At 36.4% G+C, this 22,768-nt stretch overlaps 1 protein-coding gene across 11 annotated transcripts in view; it reads left to right on the forward strand.

Annotated features, from left to right (window-relative positions):
- Window positions 1-22,768, forward strand: part of stxbp5l (syntaxin binding protein 5L) — a 259,708-nt gene that overhangs the window by 137,885 nt on the left and 99,055 nt on the right. For all 11 annotated transcript variants that reach the window (XM_015363844.2, XM_015363849.2, XM_015363846.2 and 8 more), the window contains exon 5: window positions 13,763-13,897. In XM_015363844.2, the coding sequence (XP_015219330.2) occupies window positions 13,763-13,897 (135 nt within the window). The remainder of the gene's footprint in view (window positions 1-13,762; window positions 13,898-22,768) is intronic.

Here is a 22,768-nt window from a genome sequence, read left to right on the forward strand (position 1 = left end):
TATCAGTTCACAGGAGGTATAATTACTACAGAGCACATGGGAATCTTCCATAGCTGTGAAGGAAGCTTTGCAAACTCAAATTTGTCAGTTGTTGGTGAATATCTGAAGAGTGAAGAAGTATCGCGTACAAATATATAAAGAGTTTATAATGAAAGTTTGGGAAAGATGACAACAGCTAAGTTGTTGCAGTGCACAATATACAGTAGGTTGGAGTCACCATTATCATTAATCAGAGAAAGTAAAGTAGAATCATCAGAATAGGAAATTGGTTTGGACCACTTGCAACACAACCATTCATATAAAGAGTAGAGAACAGTGGTGATCTCACACATCCCTGGGGTGCTTCACATCCGTTATTACCTCAGAAGAAATTCTGTTAACACCTTTAATCTGCTGCAGTCTTCTAGTAAGGAATGAACTATACTAAACTATCAGATGTGCGTTGATCTGTAAGTGAATCAATTTTGATAATAAAGTGTCTGTTTATAAAGTTAAAATGTCAAGGAAAAGAACTCTAGCATATTTTTTTTTGGTCTGTCCAGATGCTTTGAAATAAAGTGGGTGGATCAGTGAGATACTGAAAAACACCTCTCCACAGATTTAATCAAAACTGACATAAGAGGAACTCGTTGTGTTCTCTTGAACAGGTTTGCTTAGGGAGGGGTATGAAATAGAAGGTTTTATATACTACATACTAGGAAAACCGAAAAAATTGATTGCCACACCGGCACTAATCCTCTTCGGAGGAACTTCAAAATAAATGCACTTGCTGCGTATTATCAGGCCCAGCCTTACAAACATTTGTACACCGAAAAGTATTCAGGACTTGGTCTGCATTGATGAGAGCCTGTTTGAAGTAAAACTAACTTTAGAATATTAAAACATTTGTTTGCTTTATCATATCTGGTAAAAAACGTATTTAGCATAGTAGCACAGTTTCATTATCAGTCACTATCAGTTCCCAGTTGAAGATATTCGAGTCATTCTTTTCATACTGTCTTAGGCAAAGTTCGCGGGTTACTAGCTTTAAAAGCATTCCCTTAATGCTGCTTATGTGCGTGTTTTCACTCTCATTTTAATTATTTTTCAGTCCCATTCATGTCACCAAAGTCCTTATTTTTAAAAGTGGGCTTCTTTGCATTCATGGTGTGTTTAATGTCTTTATTTATTTGTCTTTTTACTTGGACAAACCTTTATATTTCTTTGTGGGAATAATTGATTGTACACAAAAATTGATGTACTGTACTATGTAGTCATTGTTGTTATGTCATCTAAGGTTCCTTGGTGAAATACCTCTGTATTTCTGACAAATTGGTCAGTCAAGGAATGAATATTCGAACTGCCCCTCATTTGTTCAAAGCATTGAATAATGCAGGCCCAACTGTAAAGCTGTTTAATATTGACAAGGACATTGTAGGCAAATACACATGCTGAAGTTATGACATTAATTTAACTGTTACACCTGTGAGAAAAAGGTATTACCACAATATGTTTTTTGTGATTTCATATTTAAAAGATGTTTAAGTTCAAACAAATTTCTTAATTATATGCTGTACAATATTTCTGTAACAGAGTTAACAAGTAAATACTGTTTTCATAAATGATGATAACAATTTGGTTTTGCTTCTTACCTGCACCAAGTGCTTTTTATGTGTATTTGAAACCAAATGTTATCACAAAAGAAAAAGCTTTTTGAAAAAAAAATATTGTCTACTATTTTTAACATTTCACAAACACTCAAAACATAGCCAGCATTTCATGAGAGATGTCAATCAATCCAGAAGCTAACTATTCTATTGGTCCATTGTTCTTTTATCTTTAGAAATATTATCTGCTGTGTAATGGAAAATGAAAGTTCCTATCAAATAAACAATTCACAAAGCAACACTTGTAGGTTTTAATTTAGCCTGTGACACTAAATTCTGTACATGTACTGTTCCACAAATTCAGTAGTTCAATCAGAGTGACACACCACTTCCATAACCATACAGATTGTGAGGATGAAAAACATGTTAGTGTTCTTACAGTGAAAAGCAGGGCTCACAAACTTTACTGCAATGATGAACCTCTGTAGTTTATATCCACATCAAGGCTCACAGGCTTAAAAAGCATTTCCCCTTACCACTTTTTATTCCATTTTAGGAATAAGCCTTTGGAATATAATTAATCCCTTTTATTACCCCATGCTTATTTATGTAACCAATAAGAGTTGCCAGTTTAGCCTTGAAAAAGGATAATCGTGAAGCAATTTCATTTTCTTAAAAAAGATTTAACTTAGCATGACATGATTGGCTGTGTTGACATTTTTTAAAACTGAAGAAATAATAATAATATACTATTTTATATAGAACCATTAAAAGAAGAATCTAAAAGCATTTTACAGTAGGTGAAGAAGCACATCTAAGAAGTTCTACCATCTTTAACCCTTCAGAATTTATGAACCACAGCCAGAGAAAGACGGATTGACAAAAAGAAAGAAAAAAATGAATCCCAGTTAGAAAATCTTGTGTGCCCTAGTGAGCAAGAAAAAACACCCGTTTTTGGTGATCAGAATTGTATGTGATATTCTAAATAAGGTCTTAATTATACATTATATAATTTTATCATTACAATTTGATCTACATTTTTATTTAAATTTAAATTTTAAATTAAAGTCCAAGCATTTTAACTACTGTATGTTTCCTAACAAGTTGTTTGATTGTTTTGTTTTTACTATTTCACATTGTCCCACAATCCATATTTAACATAAAAAACTTCTCAACCATGTTGTTTGTTGATAGCCTTTCAAGAAATTATTGGATGGGATCCTTATATTAATTACCTGCTATCAAACTAGATAGATGGACAGAATGGTCTCCTCTTGTTTGCAACATTTTTATGTTATTATTATCTAGAAGATGAACATTTTGTATCAACATAGACACCAATAACATCTTCATACTGTAAGTAGCCTCTTCTATTTCTGTTTTTACAATTTTGTATTTGTAACTACCTGCTTGCAAAACCCTGCATTTGTCTACAGCAACAGCATCATTTGCCAGTTATTTAATGTCATCTGTGTAGTGCATAATACAGATTATTCCATGTGGATTTTTTCCTATTTTTTAAAGGCAGTAACTTAAAGATGTATTGCAACCTTCATGTTAAATCAGGGGAATGGGCGGCATCATATAATATATTTTGACAGTATATTTGATAATACAGTATATACATTTGTTAAGTCATTAATATTCTTCAAATGAGGCACTGCAAAAGCTATGGATAGAATTAATGTTTAAAGTGTTCAACAACTTACAGTATGCACATGTCATCGTTTTCTGATAGCCACTGAATGGTGTTTGCTTTAACGTACACATTAAAAGGATTTGGACCTCAATCAAACAAGCTGTGTAGTTGCCTCGGTAATTACATTTCTGAATACACCTTTTTATTTCTCTTTGAAAGGCCCTTGTTGCCTGTGGGTCTTGATGGAGAGAGAATAGAATGGATCAGGGAAAAGTTGTCTGGCAGCTCTTTTTTCAAAGAAATTAGTTTGAAACAATAGCTTTCCTTTTGATTACTAATTATCTTGTTTGATTGCTCTTCTTAGAGTTTCTACAGTAAATCAAGCCATGACTTTCTGAAGGTCAGTCTTCAACTATTGTTGTTTCTTCACTTAAGTTGAAAATTATGTAAATTTCTAAAAATTAGTTCATGACTTGCCAGGATTGTGCGCCCAGTGCTGCTTTGTGACGGATGCCTCATGCTTCTTTTAGCGGCATACAAAAGTGGAGTCCCTGGTTTCACTACAAACAAGTAAACTCTTTTTAGAGAATAACTTCAAAGGTCTTATGACGATCATTCCCTTTTCACATTGACCTCTAAAGTAACATTTCTGATGATATACAAAGTCTCACAAGTCCTTCTCCAACCATCCCTCAAAAATGTCTTAGAAGATATTTAAGCCAGGTTATTACTTGAGGATTGTTTCCTTCGAGGATAATCTTACCTGTGGGTGCAGTTACAGTTTGGGCATGTGTTCCTGAGTAAGATAAACCATTTGAAGTTCTTAGTAACTTAGATATAATTTAAAAATGAAACTATATAAAGACAGACAGACATAGTTTCCCAAAGAATATATTCACGGCTGATTGAGTTCAATAAATTGAATTATGAACCATAAATCTGGCAAATGCAGTTGAGTAATTGTTGCCTGTTGTTGGAGAAACTTATTAATTTGAATGTTAAGCATCAATTCCATCTTCACTCCTTAGTAAAGATGTTAACCGATGCCTAAAAAATCACTACAAAATGAGAACACATTACTGCATCATCAGGATACTGGAGCTTGAAGACAGAAATAAGAGGTGGGGCAATGATGCACCCTTTTGTGACTTTGTCTCAACTTCAAATAGGCTAGTGATGGATTCTTAACTGAAAGCCACAATATGGAAAATATCATGAAGCAGGTATAGTGATACATTTTAGAGAGCATCCATAGTTCAGAAGATCCTTCACATCACACCAGTTCTAATGTTTTCTGGAAGAGATGTCAATGGTAACATCACAGTTACGATCCCTGCCTCTCGGCAACGAAAGATGCAGAAGAAGGCGTAGCCTTAGTTTATTAGTCGACCTATCAGTGTACGCTTTCACCACCACACCTCCGTCTCATCTGGTAATTAAGCATTAGTCTTTCCCTACCCCCTCGCTCAGTATTGGTTTCCCTTTCGAGTTACTTAGTTGCGCTACGCCTTCTACCTCCTTGTACTGTTCTGGTTCCGACTTTGGTCCCCTTTTACTACGTCTTTTGGATTACGGCTCGGCTTCGGTTGCTTTCTCCTAGTTTGGTTCTCTGGCTTCCCCTGGACTCTCGGCTCTCTCCTTCGTCTACGGTTTTGGATTACGGTCTGGCTTTGGCTACTCTCTCCCTGTTTGCATCACTGGCTTCCCCTGGACTCTCGTCTCTCTCCTTCGGCTACGGTATTTGGATCACGACTTGTCTCTATCGGCTCCCGCAAGTGGGTTCACTACTTGGTTTCGGTTTCACTGGCCGAATCCGTAACAGTCACATGTACTCATGATGATGAACTTGGGAAACCCCAAGCATGATTCTTTCATTAAGGCACCAGTGGAAGATGTTTTGCTTGAGTCTTTTGACATCGATATCATGTGGACAGTGCTTATTCTCCAAGCATCAAATGGGAGCAACTTTGATGGACATGACAAAGTGGAATAGTATGTAATGTGTTCAGCAGTTGCCAGTTTGTGGCATAGCACTAGTGACATAGCCATCTTTACAATCATAGGTATGAACAATGGTACAATTGATAAAGGTGCAGCACTTAGAATAAATGTATTGCCATGATATTGTGTACTGTTTCAATACGATAGGGTGTTGGTGATAGTAAGTTCATTATCCATTCATCTGGTCAATAAAAGAAGAATCCTTCCTTGCCAGTGATTCAGTTCCAGACGTTTGAGTCTATTCCAGCCCATCAGAAGACTGATTTTATTTCCTTCTTGTATAGCAGAAAGGTTGATCAAGGTTGGAATTAAATTGTTTCACGATTTCATAGAGAGATTTAATTTAAAGGATTTTATTAAGTACTTTGATTCCACAGTATAAGCGATTGAGCTTTTGATGAGTTCATTTTTAATTAAAAAAACAACTCTACAAAGTCATTGTTCTTCTCATTTATCCTATTAGAAGAAAAAGATAGCTGCCTACTTTTTTCTTGAAATTCCAAACTTCCAAACTGCTTGCCAAGTGTCACTCAAAGCAGCAAAGGTTTCAGGCCATGATTGAAGTGCATTGCTCTGGGCTTTTGCTATTAGGGTCTCCAAATCTATTGTTTTCAGAAGGAAGTTTGCAAAGTGAAGGACTGCAAAAGATAGGAGGTCATTAGGTATGTCTAGCTCATTTGGATTTTGGTAGCTAAGTGATCTAAGGATTTCTTCCAGCCATTTGTGACTGCAGTAATGATGATGCCAGAGGACATGATTATCCAGTCAGGATACTGAGATACATGTTTAGGGCACCAGTTCTAACTCCCTCATTATATGGGGTAAGTAAAGAAGATCCTAAAGGAGGCTGCTCAGTTGCAATTACAATGACTAGCTCTTTTATAGGTTTCTCAAGAATGCACATAACTCAATTCAATTAACTTATGTTTTCATTATTGAACTAAGGCACTGAAAAATGGATTTGTGCTCTGCAAGTCTATAGCAGCAGTGATCTTTAATTTGTTTAGTTCATTTTCACAGAAATCATTGTACTTTAAAGAATTAAAGCATTTCATTTAACAATGTTACATAACACTATAGAATATACTGTAAGTCATGACTCTGTTCTCAGACCAGTTACTGACTCAGAAGTCTTGGATTCAATGGGCTAGCACATTCCTCAATCTTGGAGCACAAGAAGAGAACACTTTATCTCTCAGGGTTTGAATGGTGCTCTTTAAGGCACGAAATAAATGAGTAACATTTGAGCAAAGAATATGACCAGAAAACACACTAATAAGATAAAGCTATTTAAATAGGAATACATTTAGTGATGGCTTGGTAACTAAAGTAAGAGAATTGTAAATGTGACCTCCCCCATTATTGTACTTGTTTTATAACCTAAAGCCAGTTAATTTATTGGAGACAAAATATCCTATTGTTATTCTTGTTGGCTAATCTTACTCTTTCTTAGTCTTAGTCTTTGTGACTCCCATTTTATTCCTGCCCATGTACAGTATATATGAAATGTTTTTAATAAACATAACTAGATATTGCAAATATTTATCCATCCTGCCTTCCATCCACCCATTTTCTTATGGCTACATCTAATACAGGGTCTGGCCAGGTAGCCAGAGACAAGGATCAGGTGTAAGGCAGGTTATATGGCCAACAGCCATATCACTCTGTAACTCACAACCGGCAACGCACTGATGATAAGCAGGTGTGAGCCTGGTCAGTACCTGGATGGCAGACCTCCTGGGAAAAACTAAGGTTGCTGCTGGAAGAGGTGTTAGTGGGGCCAGTAGGGGGCACTCACCCTGTGGTCCACGTGGGTCATAATGCTCCAGTATAGTGATGGGGACACTATACTGTAAACAGGTCTTTTGGATGAGATGTAAAACTGAGGTCCTGACTCTCTGTGGTCATTAAAAATCCCAGGGTGTTTCTTGAAAAGAGTAGGGGTGTAAATATCCCATTGACCCTTAACAATCATGGCCTCCTAATAATCCCCATCATTGGATTATCAAGACAGTGATGCTAACCACTGCACTTCCCTGCCTCTGCTATTTAGTTTATTTCTTTGGATAACTCAAACATAACATTGGCAAATAGAATGCATTTTTAATTATTTTAATTATAATTCAGAAAAATTGGTATTTTTGGGTGCTATATTTTTCATTCTTCAATATGTATTGCTCTTTTAAGACTCTTTGTATAAACTGCCTGGATTTAAACATTTAGAAAATGGTTAATTGTTTGCATTAAGCAGGCTTATTAGTTAATACAGTGGAATGACAATGCTTTATAGCACTGTTTTATCAGAGCTCCTGGGTCTCTGGTTCACCTCCAAACCAGGGTGTATTCTGTGTCATGTTGGCTTTTCCCATCTGTATTCTTGTTGGTTTTCTCTGGGTGCTCTTGGTCATTTCTCCTTCTGAAGGAATGCTGGTGGGGTGAAGTGGTGATCCTAAATTGTCCCTGTGTGTACGTGTGCCCAAATACAGACTGGTGTCCCATCTGGATTTTCATAATTTGTACCCAATAGAATGGTTATCCGATAATCAATGGATTTTTAATATTTAGCTATTAATCTACTTGTAATTTGACTAGACATGAACAGAAAATACTTTAGAATTCAATGTTTTTGAGAGATGTGTGAAAAAACAATTTGTCTTGCTTACTGACATTTTTCAATTTAAATCCTTATAATAAAGTATTATTTATCTTACAGTCTTGTAATGTCTTCTAGTTCTGGACTTCCACAAGCTAAATTATTGAAGTGCTCCTGATTATTATCAGGTCTATATTGTAATTATCTTGCTTGCAGTGAAATTTGTTAATTACACTTTCAGTGTAAACAAGTTATATATAACTATAGGGTGTTGACATACTACTCTTTATCCACACAATGTGCATTATTTTAGAACTAATTATTTCATTTTATTTGCTTGATGGCATGCACTTTATTATTACTATTATTATTATTATTATTATTATTATTATTTCATCTGTACAGTTGTTCTTTATGCTTACATTTCATGCAGATGTCGTATGTATTGAAAGTCACCCTCAATAATGGCATTTGCAGTACTAAGGAAATACAAAACTACAAAAGTTATTACTATCTAAAAAATAATTAATTCAGGAGCTATATGTGGGAAATGTTTACAATGTAGCTCATTAGAAAGAGAACAAGCTGTAGGACAGTGGTTTGAGAAGGATGTTTATATGTACAAACACACATATTGAGATTACAGAAGCTCTTATAATGGTGTTGTAAACAGAATCATTTCACAAAGAACAGACAGCAGAGTGTACACATCTTCAGTAGAGAATGAAACTGATTTGCTTGTATAAAGTTGGATAATCATAGCCAAAGACAGCTAATGACATACAGTACATGTATATTTTTCATAAATTTAAATTCCAAGTCCCTCTATCTCTTAAAAAATACCAGTTACAATTTCTTATAACACGTTGTATTTATGCTAATTCTTTTCTTAGGAACTGCTGTTGCTATACCTTCTACTATTGGTCCCATTGAATGCAAGACACTTGCTTTATTTTGATCCTGTGTCTGTGCTTCAGGGCCTAGATTTCAAACATGATTGCTGAGGAACGCAGAGCGCACTGTGAGCAGAAATAATAATTTCCCCTGTGCAAAACTGTTTCATTCATGTCTCATTAACTCCAAGTTGCTCCAGCGTGGTAATGGTGGCTTTGTGTTGAGTGTAACACATCCAAAAAGATTGTTTCAGATACCCAGGGGCTTCACTATTTTTAGTACAGAAAATGCAATGAGGATTGAAACAATCTTGGAAATTAACTGTTTGAGACATTCAGCTTTAAATATTTTTTAGATAAACCTTATTTTTAATATTTTATGTGATGTATCATAGCAAAAAGCTGTTGCTATAAGAGCATAACTTATGTATAAACTATACCTTACATACAAAAATAACAGCGTATGAGGTTGACTTTCAAGAAAAGTTTGTCTCAGGGATTATGAACCCTCAATGTGAAGTTAGAACTCCCTTATGTGTTTTTTTGTAAAATAGCTCTAATTGAATTTCATAATTGTTTACTTCATTATGTACAGTATGTGAGATCCTGTATAGGTAATTGTAAATACTGATTCAATTGCTTTGGTAACATACAGTAAGCGCAGACACTGCAAACAAAGTTAAAATTTAATAAGTGCTAAGTAGTATGTACTATACCAGTAAGAAGGATGTGTATTTCAAATGCCAAAGGTGTGGTAGAAAACTGGAAAATGCAAATTAATTTAATTAAAATATAAATTTAATTTAATAAAATTAATAGTAATAGTTAGGAGTAGATTTGAACTCAGGGGAAATAATAGTTCAACAATATATTAGTAAGAGCTTATTTGGAATATTGTACATGGTTTTGGTCACTAGAAAGTTATTGCTGCACATGTGAGCAGCCAAATAAATGTATACGCTAAAACAAATGGCAAAATCGGACAGAATAAGGAAGCCAAATATTTTCACCCAAGAACAGAGCTGATTACATGTGGACTTGGTTCAGGTATTCATAGTCCTGAAGGATACCTACTGTAGAGTACATTGCACAAAATTAATAACAGTTAACCCAGTTCTTCTGGTTCCATCTCTTAACCCAGTCATCCCCCCCACCCCTGTGAGGAGTTGATCCCAGCTGTAATATCCATAGTCAGTTTATGCTCTTCTCCCTTAATGCAAGGACTGCTTTCACTATTGCTATTAACTCTTTACTTGGGACACAGTAATTAGTGAGGCACCCCAGACAGGTCCTTCAGGAGCTGGCTTGTACTTGTTGTAACTTTTGCTGTCATCTGCTACATGCTCCATGCTGCAAGATGTGGGACAACCTGTGGTTAAGGCTTTCTGCTGTGGATGGGGCTCACTCAGTTTCTCCCAGCTAGGAATACTGAAGGTCAAGCTACTGTCTTCCTTCATCGCCCAGACCAGCTTCCCTCAGCCTTGGCAAAGCTGTGCAGTCGAATAGATTTGCACGCTAGGAAATGTGTTGAGTTATTCAGTCATCATTTCTACATGCGTAGGGATGTGCCTTCACTCTGGTCTTACTGTATGTTGAGAGGGTGTTCTCTGTTCTGAGGTTTTGCTTTGTTTGGAATAAAGTTCTTTTTTTATCTAGAATGGAAATACAAACTTTGCTTTTGATAATACTTCAAATAACATATAAATAGTTATTGAAATTAATACAGTATCTTATGTGAGCAAATTCAGAATTATTAGTCTAATTCAGTTGTGTATAGATACACAATGTTTTCTTTTGTTAGGACAGAACAAAATTATTTTTTACTGATTGAAACCAACACACCATCACATCATCACAGCTGCCAGAAACTGTTGGAACTTGGACAACAATAACTCCTGGGCCAGTGTGTCACCTTGCTTTTTCACATTTTAAATGGCCTTTCTTGGTCTTCCAGACCTCCTCGGGAATTCTAGCTCTTCAATGCACATAACTCTCATAATGTACATAACTCTCAGTCCCTTTGGGTGAAAAAATACCTCCAGCTTTCAGTTTTAAATGCACGTCCATGTGGTTTTCACTTGTGCCCTCTGATTCTATTCATGTTGCACTGTTCATTTGAAGAAATCCACTGAGTTGACTTTGTCAGTGCCTTTAATGATTTTGAATAGTTGTATTTAGCCCCCTCAAAGTCTTCTCTGTCCAAGACCTGAATAGCTCCTTTGGCATTTTGGTGTTCAGCATTCCCTTAAGACCTGGAATGTACAGGAATGTATCTGGTTATCATCTCTCTCTGGATTGATTCAAGAGCAGCAGTATCTTCTGTATAGTCTGTTGACCAAAATTACAATGAGACCTTACTAATGCATTGTACAATTTTATCTTAACATCCCCAAAATTCTATGCTTTTAAGTATAAATCCTAGAATTGTTGTTACCTTTTTGATTTTTTTCTGAATTTACTACATTTTCTGCATCGTGTAGAAAATGTAAGTGATGTGTACATGTAAACATTGAAGTCTTATTCATGAGGCAGCCTCTTCTAGCTCAGTGTTTCCTGCACTTGTGTACATTATAATTTATAATAATAATTGCTTACACTTTACACTTTCTGGACACTCCAAACTCCACTCAAAGCACTTTACAGGTAATGGGGACTCCCCTCCACCACCAATGTGCAGCCCCACCTGGATGATGCGACTGCAGCCATAGAGCACCCTAACTCTCACCCCACATCAGCTATTAGTGGGGAGGAGATCAGAGTAATGAAGTATATGGGGATTATTAGGAGGCCATGACTGATAAGGGCCAATGGGAAATTTGGCCATGTCACCAGGGTTACACCCCTACTCTTTTCGAGAAGCACCCTGGGATTTTTAATTACCACAGAGAGTCAGGACCTCAGTTTTACGTCTAGTCCAAAGGACGGCACCTTATTACAGTAAAGTGTCTCCATCACTATATTGGGGGCATTAAGACCCACATAGACCACAGGGTGAGCGCCCCCTGCTGGCACCACTTCCAGCAGAAACCATAGTTTTTCCCAGGATGTCTCTCATCCAGGTACTGACCAGGCTCACACCTGCTTAGTTTCACTGGGTTGCCGGTTGCCAGTTGCCAGTTGCCAGTTGCCAGTTGCCAGTTGCCAGTTGCCAGTTGCAGGGTGATATGCCTGCTACATTAAGCATAGTTTGCCAGGTGTTTGTCCAATGTTGAATTTTAACCACTGTTAATATTCTTTTAGTTAATTGCTGTTATCATCTGCAAAAGTGACTGATTTACTGTGTAAACCATTATCTAGATTGCTATAAATTAATTTATATCTTCCTAATTTATATAGATTGATGTAAATTAAGATGAACAGCAGTACTAGCACAGATCCCTGTGGCATCCCAGTATTACATCACTCCAATTTGAGCATTCACCTCTTATCTGTACCCACTGTTTTATATTTTATAACCAATTATCAATTGAAAAGCAAGTGTTTCCCTGAATGCCTACCAGCTGCAAATAGAGAATAAATCATTCATGAGGAACTTTATCTGAAAATCTAAATGCACCATATCACACGCCTTATGTGTATGCATTTCTATTTTTTGCTTGTTCAGCGAATCCGTACAAGTTGATTAAGAAAGATCTGCTGTTTCTAAACCAATGTTATTTCCTAGGATATTATTTCCATCTAAGTAATCCTGTAGTTTAATTCTTTTATCATTTCCATTACCTTGCATAACTTAGAAATCAGACTTATTGGTCTGTTATTACTTGGTTCAGTTTTCACATACAGTACAGAGATATGGCCACTACATTAGCAATTCTCCTTAGATTCTTTGTTTTCTTTTAACCACTGTTGGAAGCATCGCATCGATGGCTTATGATTAACATCTCTCATATCTTGAGTGCACTTGACATGCCATCAGGCCCCGCAAATATATTAATCTTAAGTGTCTATAGTACCCAAACACTTCTATGCTAATGCTAGCCAATACAGAAATGTGTCCTTCCACTGCCCGAAGAATATTGATTTCTTCCTTAGTGCAAAAAGTGAATCTTATCGCTAACTCTTCATTCTGTTCATTAATCACCAGGCATTGGTGTATTGAACTTGATTAACTCCATGTCACCCAGACCTTAATCTTCTCTTTCTCTGATCAATTCAACTTAACTCTTCACTCTTTCTCGCCGCAAAACACCACCATTTTCTTTGCATCCACTAACTTGTCCCAGCTGATCCTTTTTGGCCAGGAACTGTCATGTGCAAGTCCATCTTTTACCCTAACCTTAATAACCCTATGCTGTATTTTCTCAAGCCTCCATAGCTCACAGAGTCACAAAGGCCTGTAAAACAGCCTGAGCTGTTGCTAATGGATCCTTTTGAGCTCAGTCTCCTCCATCCTGGCTGGAGCTGAAACACAAAGTGTTTCACACCTAGCCACTTAATTAGACCAGAGGAGTGACTAATTCCAGGCAGAGCCTATCCTATTAGTTCCCCTTCCCTCATGGGGAATCTCACTCTCTTTGAGTGCTAATTCTCTTTCAAATTATACTGTAGTTGTGCCTCATTCTTCAGGTTTTCCAAATGACGTGTCCTTTTTGGTTCAAGGCCACATCATTGGCCCTGATCTCTCATATTGTCACCTCTCACTACCACACACAGGGATACAACAAATAATTGGTTTTAAAAATAACAGTAACATGCACAATATTAGACGTTATTTTTCTTGTCTTGTGAGTCTTTTCTTGTCTTGTGAGAAAACATGTTGCAAAATCACCCTAATGCTGCAGAGAAAATGACAATTGCAGTTAACTTCATAATTCATGCAATATTTAATTTTCACGACACCAAAATAAATCAGTAAAACATAGAAAAAGAGAAATGATGTTTCCAAATGAGTTTTAAATGGAATCTTTCTAGAGATAGAAGAAACTTGTTGTTTGATTAGAGGTAATGTTCAATTGTACCAGTATCTGTCAGCAGGCAGAGTTGTGAAACTTTGCATAAAGAATAACAAACTTAGATAATATGTTTTTTGTCCACTTTTTCTATCCAACAGAATCACCTTCTGCCATCTCCCATTCCAGAGTAAGTGGCTATATGTGGGCACAGAACGAGGAAACACACACATAGTGAACGTGGAATCATTCATCCTCTCTGGATATGTCATCATGTGGAACAAGGCAATAGAACTGTGAGTATTCTTTACTTTAATAATTCTGCATGAGCACCAATTCCAGTGCTTCATGTGGATCTCAATATCCTTTTGGACCGGTGCATTTCTCACGATGTTGTTCAAGCCTTTAAATGTCAAATTAGTCTTCTACCACAAATGAGCCAGAACCATCGATAAGCTCTCTAATTTTGCTGTCTTCAAGATGCTTGCCATAATGCTATTGTGGAGCAGGCAGCTTGCCACCAGCTGGGGTTTGATCACTGTCTCTCAGGCACCTACCAGCAATGAGCCTGTTAGGTTCCTAGGAGATTAAATCATCATATTGGGACATTAAGTCACCAAATTACTGAAATTAATCATTAGTAATAATGGATACACCTTTGTTTCAACATTCTTCAGCGGGATTTCTGTGATTATGTCTCTTGTTAAAAGAAAATACGACTAAATTGATGCATTTTTTAATATTTTTAATATTTGATTATCAAAAAAAGGTAATCAAAAACCACAGCTAAACAAATCCTCCTACCACCAACCCGCTTCCTCCCATCCCCACCCACAACAGCAACTCACACCTACAGAAGTGAATAAGAATAAAATGGGAATAGAAAACATAAAAATATATACAGTATATTAACTAAAAGAGTGATTTAATAAAGACAGTTTCTGATGCCCATGATCTAATTTTCTGTACCTTGGCACTGTGGGTAGGGGCTGTGGAAAGTTCCAATAATAATACTGTATGTCAAGGGAGAGCACTGGAGGTCAGCCAACACTGTGCTTTCATTTTTTTTGGAAGCTGTAGTATCTGCTAACCATATCCCTTTTTTTGTAAACTAAACACATTGACAGACTCAAAGATGAACTAGATGTGATCTACTGTAATTGTATCATTTAACTCAAACTGCTCCCTTAGTAATGAATATTTTTACTTTTAAGATAAGTAAGATAAAGTTGGAACAAACCAGTGTTTGCACATGCATATATATCTTGCTTGGATAATGCTCTAACGTTTAAAACCTATTTGGAAATTACAAGCTCATTTAGACTTGGTATGTTTTATTACAACCAAATGTGTTTCATATGTTCCTATAGGTTTTCACCAGTTTAAATGGGGGTCATTTGCAGCATGGCTTCTATAGATGGTGTCTATACAGTAGATGGTGTTCTATAGATTGAAGTCCTCTATTAGTCTGCCATACTGTATGTTTCATCACTGGCGCCCCCTATCGCACTCCTCACAGGGGTCTTCACTCTTTGATAGATTGTCCCTCTTTGCAGACCAGACACATTCACTTCTCTGGTTCAAATCGATTTGCAGATCATTAATTGGGTAAACACCTTCCTATCTTCATAATCTATTGCAGTTCTCTGTGCCATCATTCAATTGCTGTAGTACTTTTATCAAATTGAACCTCCTGAGAGTGTCAACGACTTTGGGTGCAAGTCATTTCAATTTGCCACTGCCAGTGACTGGAACAAACAGCAGAGAAAGCTGGAACTATCCACCTCTTATCTGAGGGTGTTTTCAGCTGTATGATTAAATCTTGTCTGCCTGACACTTGTACTTGTTAAAACTGCCAGGCGCTGTTATGGTATGTGATTTTTATTGATTGTTCTATTCTTTCTTTCACTGCTTTGTCTTCTGTGCAATAATGCTGTAACCTGATGGCAAGGTCATCACTATTAGATGAGAATCTGTTCTCAACCATTTTATATGGTTAATAAAGGATCATTTATGAAAGATTTATTTATATTATATGTAGTTGCAATAAGCCAAAACAAAATGAGAATCAACTACGAAAAGTTAAAGATGTAATTGAGAATTAGAGAATCTCTCTAATTTTAATTTCTGTGCACCTCTACTGCATACATGTGACTTGTCAGGTTTGCATAAAGCCCCATCACATGTCTTGCAATCATGTGTAAGTGTAATGTTTCACCCTCAACAAGTTATTAGAACTAGTTTCCTTTACAGGTTTTCAGAAAACTAACCTGACAACAAAAGACCATTATAGCACTCAAAGTGTAGCTAGGGTGCCCTTGACACCATATGGTTTTAGTCGGATCATTTACATCCCACAAGCTTTAAAGTTGTGTTTTTTGCTTACAGTGAAAACTAGCACCTGTAATCAGTCCACGATTGTGGTTAGTCAGCCCCAAAGGCCAGCTGTTCTTTTCCTAATCAGGGCTGTGATACTAATCAAAGGAATATAATATGAGCCTGTTGATCATTTCATGTAAACATACTGTACTTAACAATGTACCAGTTCATCCAGTAAATATTGTCAGAACAGCTCTAACTTTAGAGGCAGTAAAGACAAAGGCATACTTTTTGCTCTAAATGCAACAGACAGTGCTTTTCAGGGGTCCCTAAAATAGTTTTGGACTTGCATGTGTAAGGAGATTATATTTTATTAGTTCTAATTCATCTTTAATTCATCATACATACCTGCATGCTCTTCATTGGTATTATTGCCAACTGACTCCTACAAATAAATTCCACTGGCAGGAAAAATGAACTGTTCAGACATCTTTTCTTTCAATTTGTTGGACTTACATTAATACTGAGGAGTCAGGTTAGCTCTCTGGAGCATGAATCAACAGATTTTTTTTTTAAAAAATGGTTGTTTTAATCAAGATTCAGATTGCACAGCTCATACACTTTTCAGTCATCGAGGTTGTCATTCGCTAAGCCTCAGTAGTTTAAATATAACCTCCACACTTTTTTTTAAATTGTGAGTTCCAGTTTTTGTGAATACCATCTTGTCTGCTGATATACCATATATACAAACAAGCAACTAATACAATTATGGTGATACACTTCAAAAACATTAATCTTTATTCTTTGCTATGAAAGACTCATACAGTCTTACAGTCACCTTAGAGCTCACCTAAGTGGTACAGTACACAAGGATGCATGCAGACCTGATTTTTTAAAATGAATATCAGTACCTAAAGAAAGTGAGAATGTGTGGAGAGTTTTTCTGCATACCTATTAAGACACTAACCTAAGCATCTACAGCAATGCAACATGTGCACGAGATGGGTAAAGGAGGCTTTAATTCCACAGTGACATGGATGAACAAATTAATGAATAGAACAAAGGTGCCTGCCCATCTTGATGAGTATAAAAAACAACAAAAACACAACATTTTATCATCTTATACTCCACAGTTCCCCAATTTCTCACTCTTGTTTTCTTCACTTACTGTATTTCCCTCTTGTAGGTATAACAACCTGAATAAGAAAGGAATCAGTATAGCCCCATTTTTCAGTTTCTGCCACTGATGTTCTCATTTTCTATTTCAAAATAAATTGTCCTGCTGACTCAGATATGACAGTATTGCTAGATGTTAGATATCTATAAAAATAACCTGACCACTGATAATTTATTTTGTTATGGCTTATTGTTTGTAATTAATGATACAGTATGTTGTTTGAGCAATGGGAAGAAAATTGATTTTGTTTTTCTAACACATGACTGCAACAGTCATATTTTTATTGTTTCTGTATGAAATTAAATTTTGAGTTTACAAGAAATGATGATTAAGACACATTGACTTATTTACTGGAGACAACAGTGAATTCATTTTTTAAGGCTAGACAGAGTTACCATGCTATAAATTATAAGGACTCAAAGTAATGAAGCAATACACAAACAATATTATTATAATCTCAAAGCTAAAAGCAGTGGATAATAAAGTAAATTCTAAAAGTCAAATTTTCCTTATCAAGCTCATGTTTCACAACTCAAGACATCTCAGATTCTCGTGTGTTGCTTCATAGTGGTAAAGGGTTTTCTGCCACTGTCACCCATTTTGAGAAAACTAGCTGGAGAGACCTAAGCTGTAGCTTCTTGGAAAAATTCTGTGTTTTTATTAGTTAAAACAGAAAAGATCAATGATGCTGCCAGAAGCATTGGGTTCTTTATCAGACTGAATGTGTTTTGTCATGATGCTATTGCTGACATAGTTGACATCCACAGACTTGTAGGATGTACTGGTCTGCTGGATGATTAACCATCAATACTTCCAACATTGGGGGTGGAAAAAGGAATATAACTGCTTCTTCCATTTTTCCTTTCAAAAGGATTGCTGATAGCCCTCCAAAAAGCCAAGAAGGCCATCATTTGAAGAAAGGCTAAAGACCAGGAGATTGAAAAGAGTCCTATGTAGAACCCCACAATGGGTGAAAACAAGGATTTAAATGTCATAGATCAATTTCATATAGAATCACTTTCATATATGTTTGGGATAGATATTATCCATCACAGCAAAATCATGTTAAATATTCCCCCTTCTCTACACATTAGTTAACACTAATGTACAGATCCAGCCATTCAGAAGGATACTGCAGTAGTTCGCAGTCCAGGGGCTGTGAGAGACTACAGCTTTTTAGACATTTTCAGTTGTGTGACTGCACTACTTCGTAAAACCACCAGGTGGAGCAGTGAAAGCTTAATGTGACATGTAAAGCAACACCTGGTTTCAAATTCCGATCAATGCTAAGGGGCAATCTTTTTTCAATTACAGAATTTAACTTGTGTACTGTTTAGACTATTATTAATTTTAAACCGTACAGCATGTTAAACATTAAACTGATTAAAAAGTTGGTATATTTGATAAAAGCAAGATCACTTGGTTGGACAAAAGTACACAACAGTATTCCACCTTCTTCATAAATATTTTGTGGATCAAAATTGTTATCCAATTATCCAAATAGTTGAGTTGATATTTAGGAGTTGCACTTATCAGGCATCTGTTTCTTTTCACAATACATTGTCGAGAGTTCATAGTGAAAATACCAGTTTAGTCTTCTCTGTCCCAAAACTTTTGGAGGACAATATTAATAATGATTATAACTCCTTACACTTACAGTATATAGCACATTTCTGGACACTCCACTCAATGCGCTTTACAGGTAATTGGGACTCCCCCCCAACCACCACCTGCAGCACCACCTGGATGATGCGATGGCAACCATAGTGCTCCAGTATGCTCACCACACACCAGCTATCAGTGGGGAGGAGAACAGAGTGATGAAGCCAAATCATAGATGGGGATTATTAGGATGCCAGACTGGTAAAGGCCAATGGGAAATTTGACCAGGACCCTGGGGTAACATCCCCACTCTTTTTGAGAAATGCCCTGTTGTGAAACAAGAAACACAATATTGTTCTGAAAAGGCTAATTTACCACATTACTCACTCATTGTCGCTCATCACTTATTGTAAACGTTTGCCCTATGTCACAATTATTACTTTAGAATTGTGTTGAGCATTTTAAGTAAGTAAATATCAAACTTCAGGAGGTGGGTAGTCTGGAAGGATTCAATGACAGTGGTTTACACGCAATGAATCTGAAAGCTGCAACTACATTAGTAAACCTTTTGGGTCTCTGTAATTCTATACACTCTATTTACTTGTGAAGAAGAATATTAAGTCACCAAAATAGTCGTACAACTGTTAGTGTTAAATTGCTCTTTATTTCTTGTCCTGCCTGGGATAATGTTTTAAATTAATGACACTGATCCTGTGAAAGGATTCTTGCTTGTAGGGGAAATAGTTATGTTGTACAGTAGTTTACAGCAAAGAGTCATGTATTTGTTTGATTACACATAAAAGAAGGGATTTTAAGTACTGTTAGACTGGAGTTAACAAAAACAAGACAAAGACCTTGAAAAATATATTGATCAAGTGAACATTTATATTGCCTTCGACACTTTGTTTTGAAAAATAAAAATATATTGATTGCTCGTTGAAAGTTTAGCTCTGTGAACCCTTGTGAAGCTATTCAACAATTTATTGACCATTTCTGAAAAGTCTCCCATGAGTTCCAAAGGAGTGCTGCTGTTAGGGACAAAGGCTCAGCACCTCCAGGTATATGTATGATCAAGATGTGTGACAATACAGGATTCTATCCTGTCTCTGGAACAGGAAGAAAGCCCTTCTCTAAGCGCATTAGGCTGTTTTCCCAGAATGTCTGGCTCTTTGTCATAATTCTTGATGTAGAAATGTCTGACAAGGTCACCTACTGTACCATATGTCCGTTGTCATCCAGCACCTATGGCACTACCAGCTGGTGAATATTGGAAAAGAGATCGTGAGGGTTTCTTCTTTTTGCTTTTCGGGGCAATGCACTCCAGTGTTTTACTGTCTATTTTTTAGTTTTTTCAATGTTTATAATAGATTGTTTTTTGGAGGAGGTGTCCAGATAGTGGTTGAAGTCATGTACACTTGTCTGGACACCTTCTCCAAAAAACACAATTCATTATAATTATAGTGAAGGTTTCCACTATAATTGAGAACACATCAGTCAAATAAAAGCTTGGAGGTGAAAGAAAGCCTTTAGAGGCATTTTTTATTTGGTTGCTAGTAGCTAATTGATCTCAGGATCTCAGTCAGCTATAGAGTATTTTTGTTAAATAAGACAGGTTGTTTTTAAATGCCTACCCTTTGGGGAATCTGAAAGTAGCAGTTGTTTTTTACACATGTGGCACTGAGAAAATCCATCATTAATTGTATTAATTGCATACAGTTATTTCACCTACAGTACTCGAATACAAAATGTGTACATTTTCATAAATACGAATTCATTAGTATTCTCCCTTGGTCCTGGTTCATTTTTACTGAATTTCTCTTAAACTATGCTTGAATTATTTCAGTTTACTTTACATGAGAACATTCATACATTTACAAATGAGAGGAAGCCACTCAGCGCATGTGGCCCACTTGGTAATTAAGTTACATTTGGAGGTTACATAAAAGGTGAATAACAGTAACTGACCAAGCAGATTAGTCAATGTGTAAAAAAAAAAATCATAACCCCCAACTTGTAAAGATTTTGCCAAGAATATACCTGAACATTTGGTATAGTTGGATGCACATGTGGTCTTTGCTCTCTGGCACTGATGAGAAGTGTAATAATTCAGGCACCTTTGGTTAAACAAATATTTATAAACAATGCAAATCTTCACACTGAACTACATACAAAATAAAAATACAACAAGCAAGTTACTCTATTTACATGTTTACAAACACGGTGTTACAGAGACCTGTGTCTAAACCATCCAGAGACCCTGCCAACTGCTACCAAGTATTCAAACTCAAACTCAAACCTAAAGAATACATAAACAGCCTTCTAAAGTAAATTAGATACAATCACAAAATAATGTGGAACCTGGCCCTCTATTCTAAAGAAAACCCACTAAAAAGGAGAGGCTGTTTTTAACTGATGGGTTCATCATGCAGGAAATCAGTGTTCCTTAAAAAATACAGAATAGCAAACTCTCTTACCAAGTTTGAAATACTTATATTAACTCCAGTCTGGTGATTTTGACTGATGTGGACAAGTACACTCTTCCCCTACCACTGGCTCACACTGATGTTGTTTTTTTCTCAGTTGTATGTTATTTAACTTGTTGTTGCTGCTGTTCTGTGTTTATGTTTTGGTGTTTCCTAAATGTCTTTGTATTGAAGCATACATGCAAATAAGAATTGTATTGCACTTGTGCATATGACAATTAACTGAACTGGTTTGAAGCCCTAGGAAGTGGAAATATTGACACTAGTTAGGTGTTATTCATTGTGTTTAGATTCTAAGAGAAACCTCCATTGTCAACCTGTAACACTCCTTATTATCAAATGGACCAGATGGGCTTAATGTCTTAGTTAATTGATCCAAAGAAATCATCCAATCAATTACTACCGGAATCTAAAGTATCAGTTTCAAGCACATGGCTGGATAGCTTGTTTCATATTCCCACAACCCTCTAGATAAGGGAGTGCTCCTATGTTCTGTTTTAAATGCACTTCAGATTAGATTTTGAATATTTGAATGAGGGCGGTATAATGGTACAGTGGTGAGCATTGCTGCCTCTCAGTACAGGAGCCCTGGTTTGAATTCCGGTGTACTGCCTTACACCTGTTATTTGCCACCCTGGCTCCCCCACCACCCTGCAAAAGATAAATCAGAAAATGGCTGGATATTTGAATGAGATCCCCACATACTGTACTCTTCCTTTTTGAGACTAGAAGTTTCAGTTCCTTTCGCCTGTCGGTATGTCGGTATTGGACATTCATTTGATCCTAAGAATATTTCTGGTTGAACTGATTTCTGGTATTTCTGATGAACTTTTTTTCTGAACGTTCTTGAAATGGGGTGACCAAACCAGTGCACAATATTCTAAATGCAGTTTTACTAGTGTATTGTAAGTTTGTAATATCCTGTGATTTAAATCAGACACTTTTAACAATATACCATATAGAAGCTTAATTACAATATTATTGACGCTACATTAATTGTTTATCGACTCATACCAAGTGAGGAAGTAGAATAAATCAAATTATTATTAGAAGTAGCATTAGTAGCAGCAAGAAGATTATTTAACAGTATTTATTTATTTGTATCAATAACAAGTGTGACTAGGAATATAAATGATGTATTTTAATCATGCCTAATTTTGAACTGTGGCATAAAAAGACTCAGCCACACACATACAGTACCTACTGATTATGAATTCATCTCATTTTTAAAAAATATATATTTGTTTAATATCGAGGGTATTTTGGGAGCAAAGTTCTGTGAGTCATTTGTAGTCACGACCACCTCAGCCCACACAGTGCTTGATGAACTCATAGGGAGGCAGGTATCTGGCCTTGTTCTCTCCAGTTTGCTCTCAGATCACTTTCCAAAGCTTTTCTCTGGATGCTCATGTACAGTGGGAAGATATGCAACATCGATCTGAATCTTTATCTGAAGTCCAAATGCCCTTCAGTCCAGTGAAGAGCTGCTGCATAAGCAGTTCAAAGGGACTTAGCTCCCTTAGCATTCTGCCCTGAGCTCCAGTCAGAACAGACACGTTATGCTGCCGAATTTCCTGAGACAAACA

Source organism: Lepisosteus oculatus, chromosome 15 (assembly GCF_040954835.1).
Source record: "Lepisosteus oculatus isolate fLepOcu1 chromosome 15, fLepOcu1.hap2, whole genome shotgun sequence".
NCBI classification, from domain to species: Eukaryota; Metazoa; Chordata; class Actinopteri; order Semionotiformes; family Lepisosteidae; genus Lepisosteus; species Lepisosteus oculatus.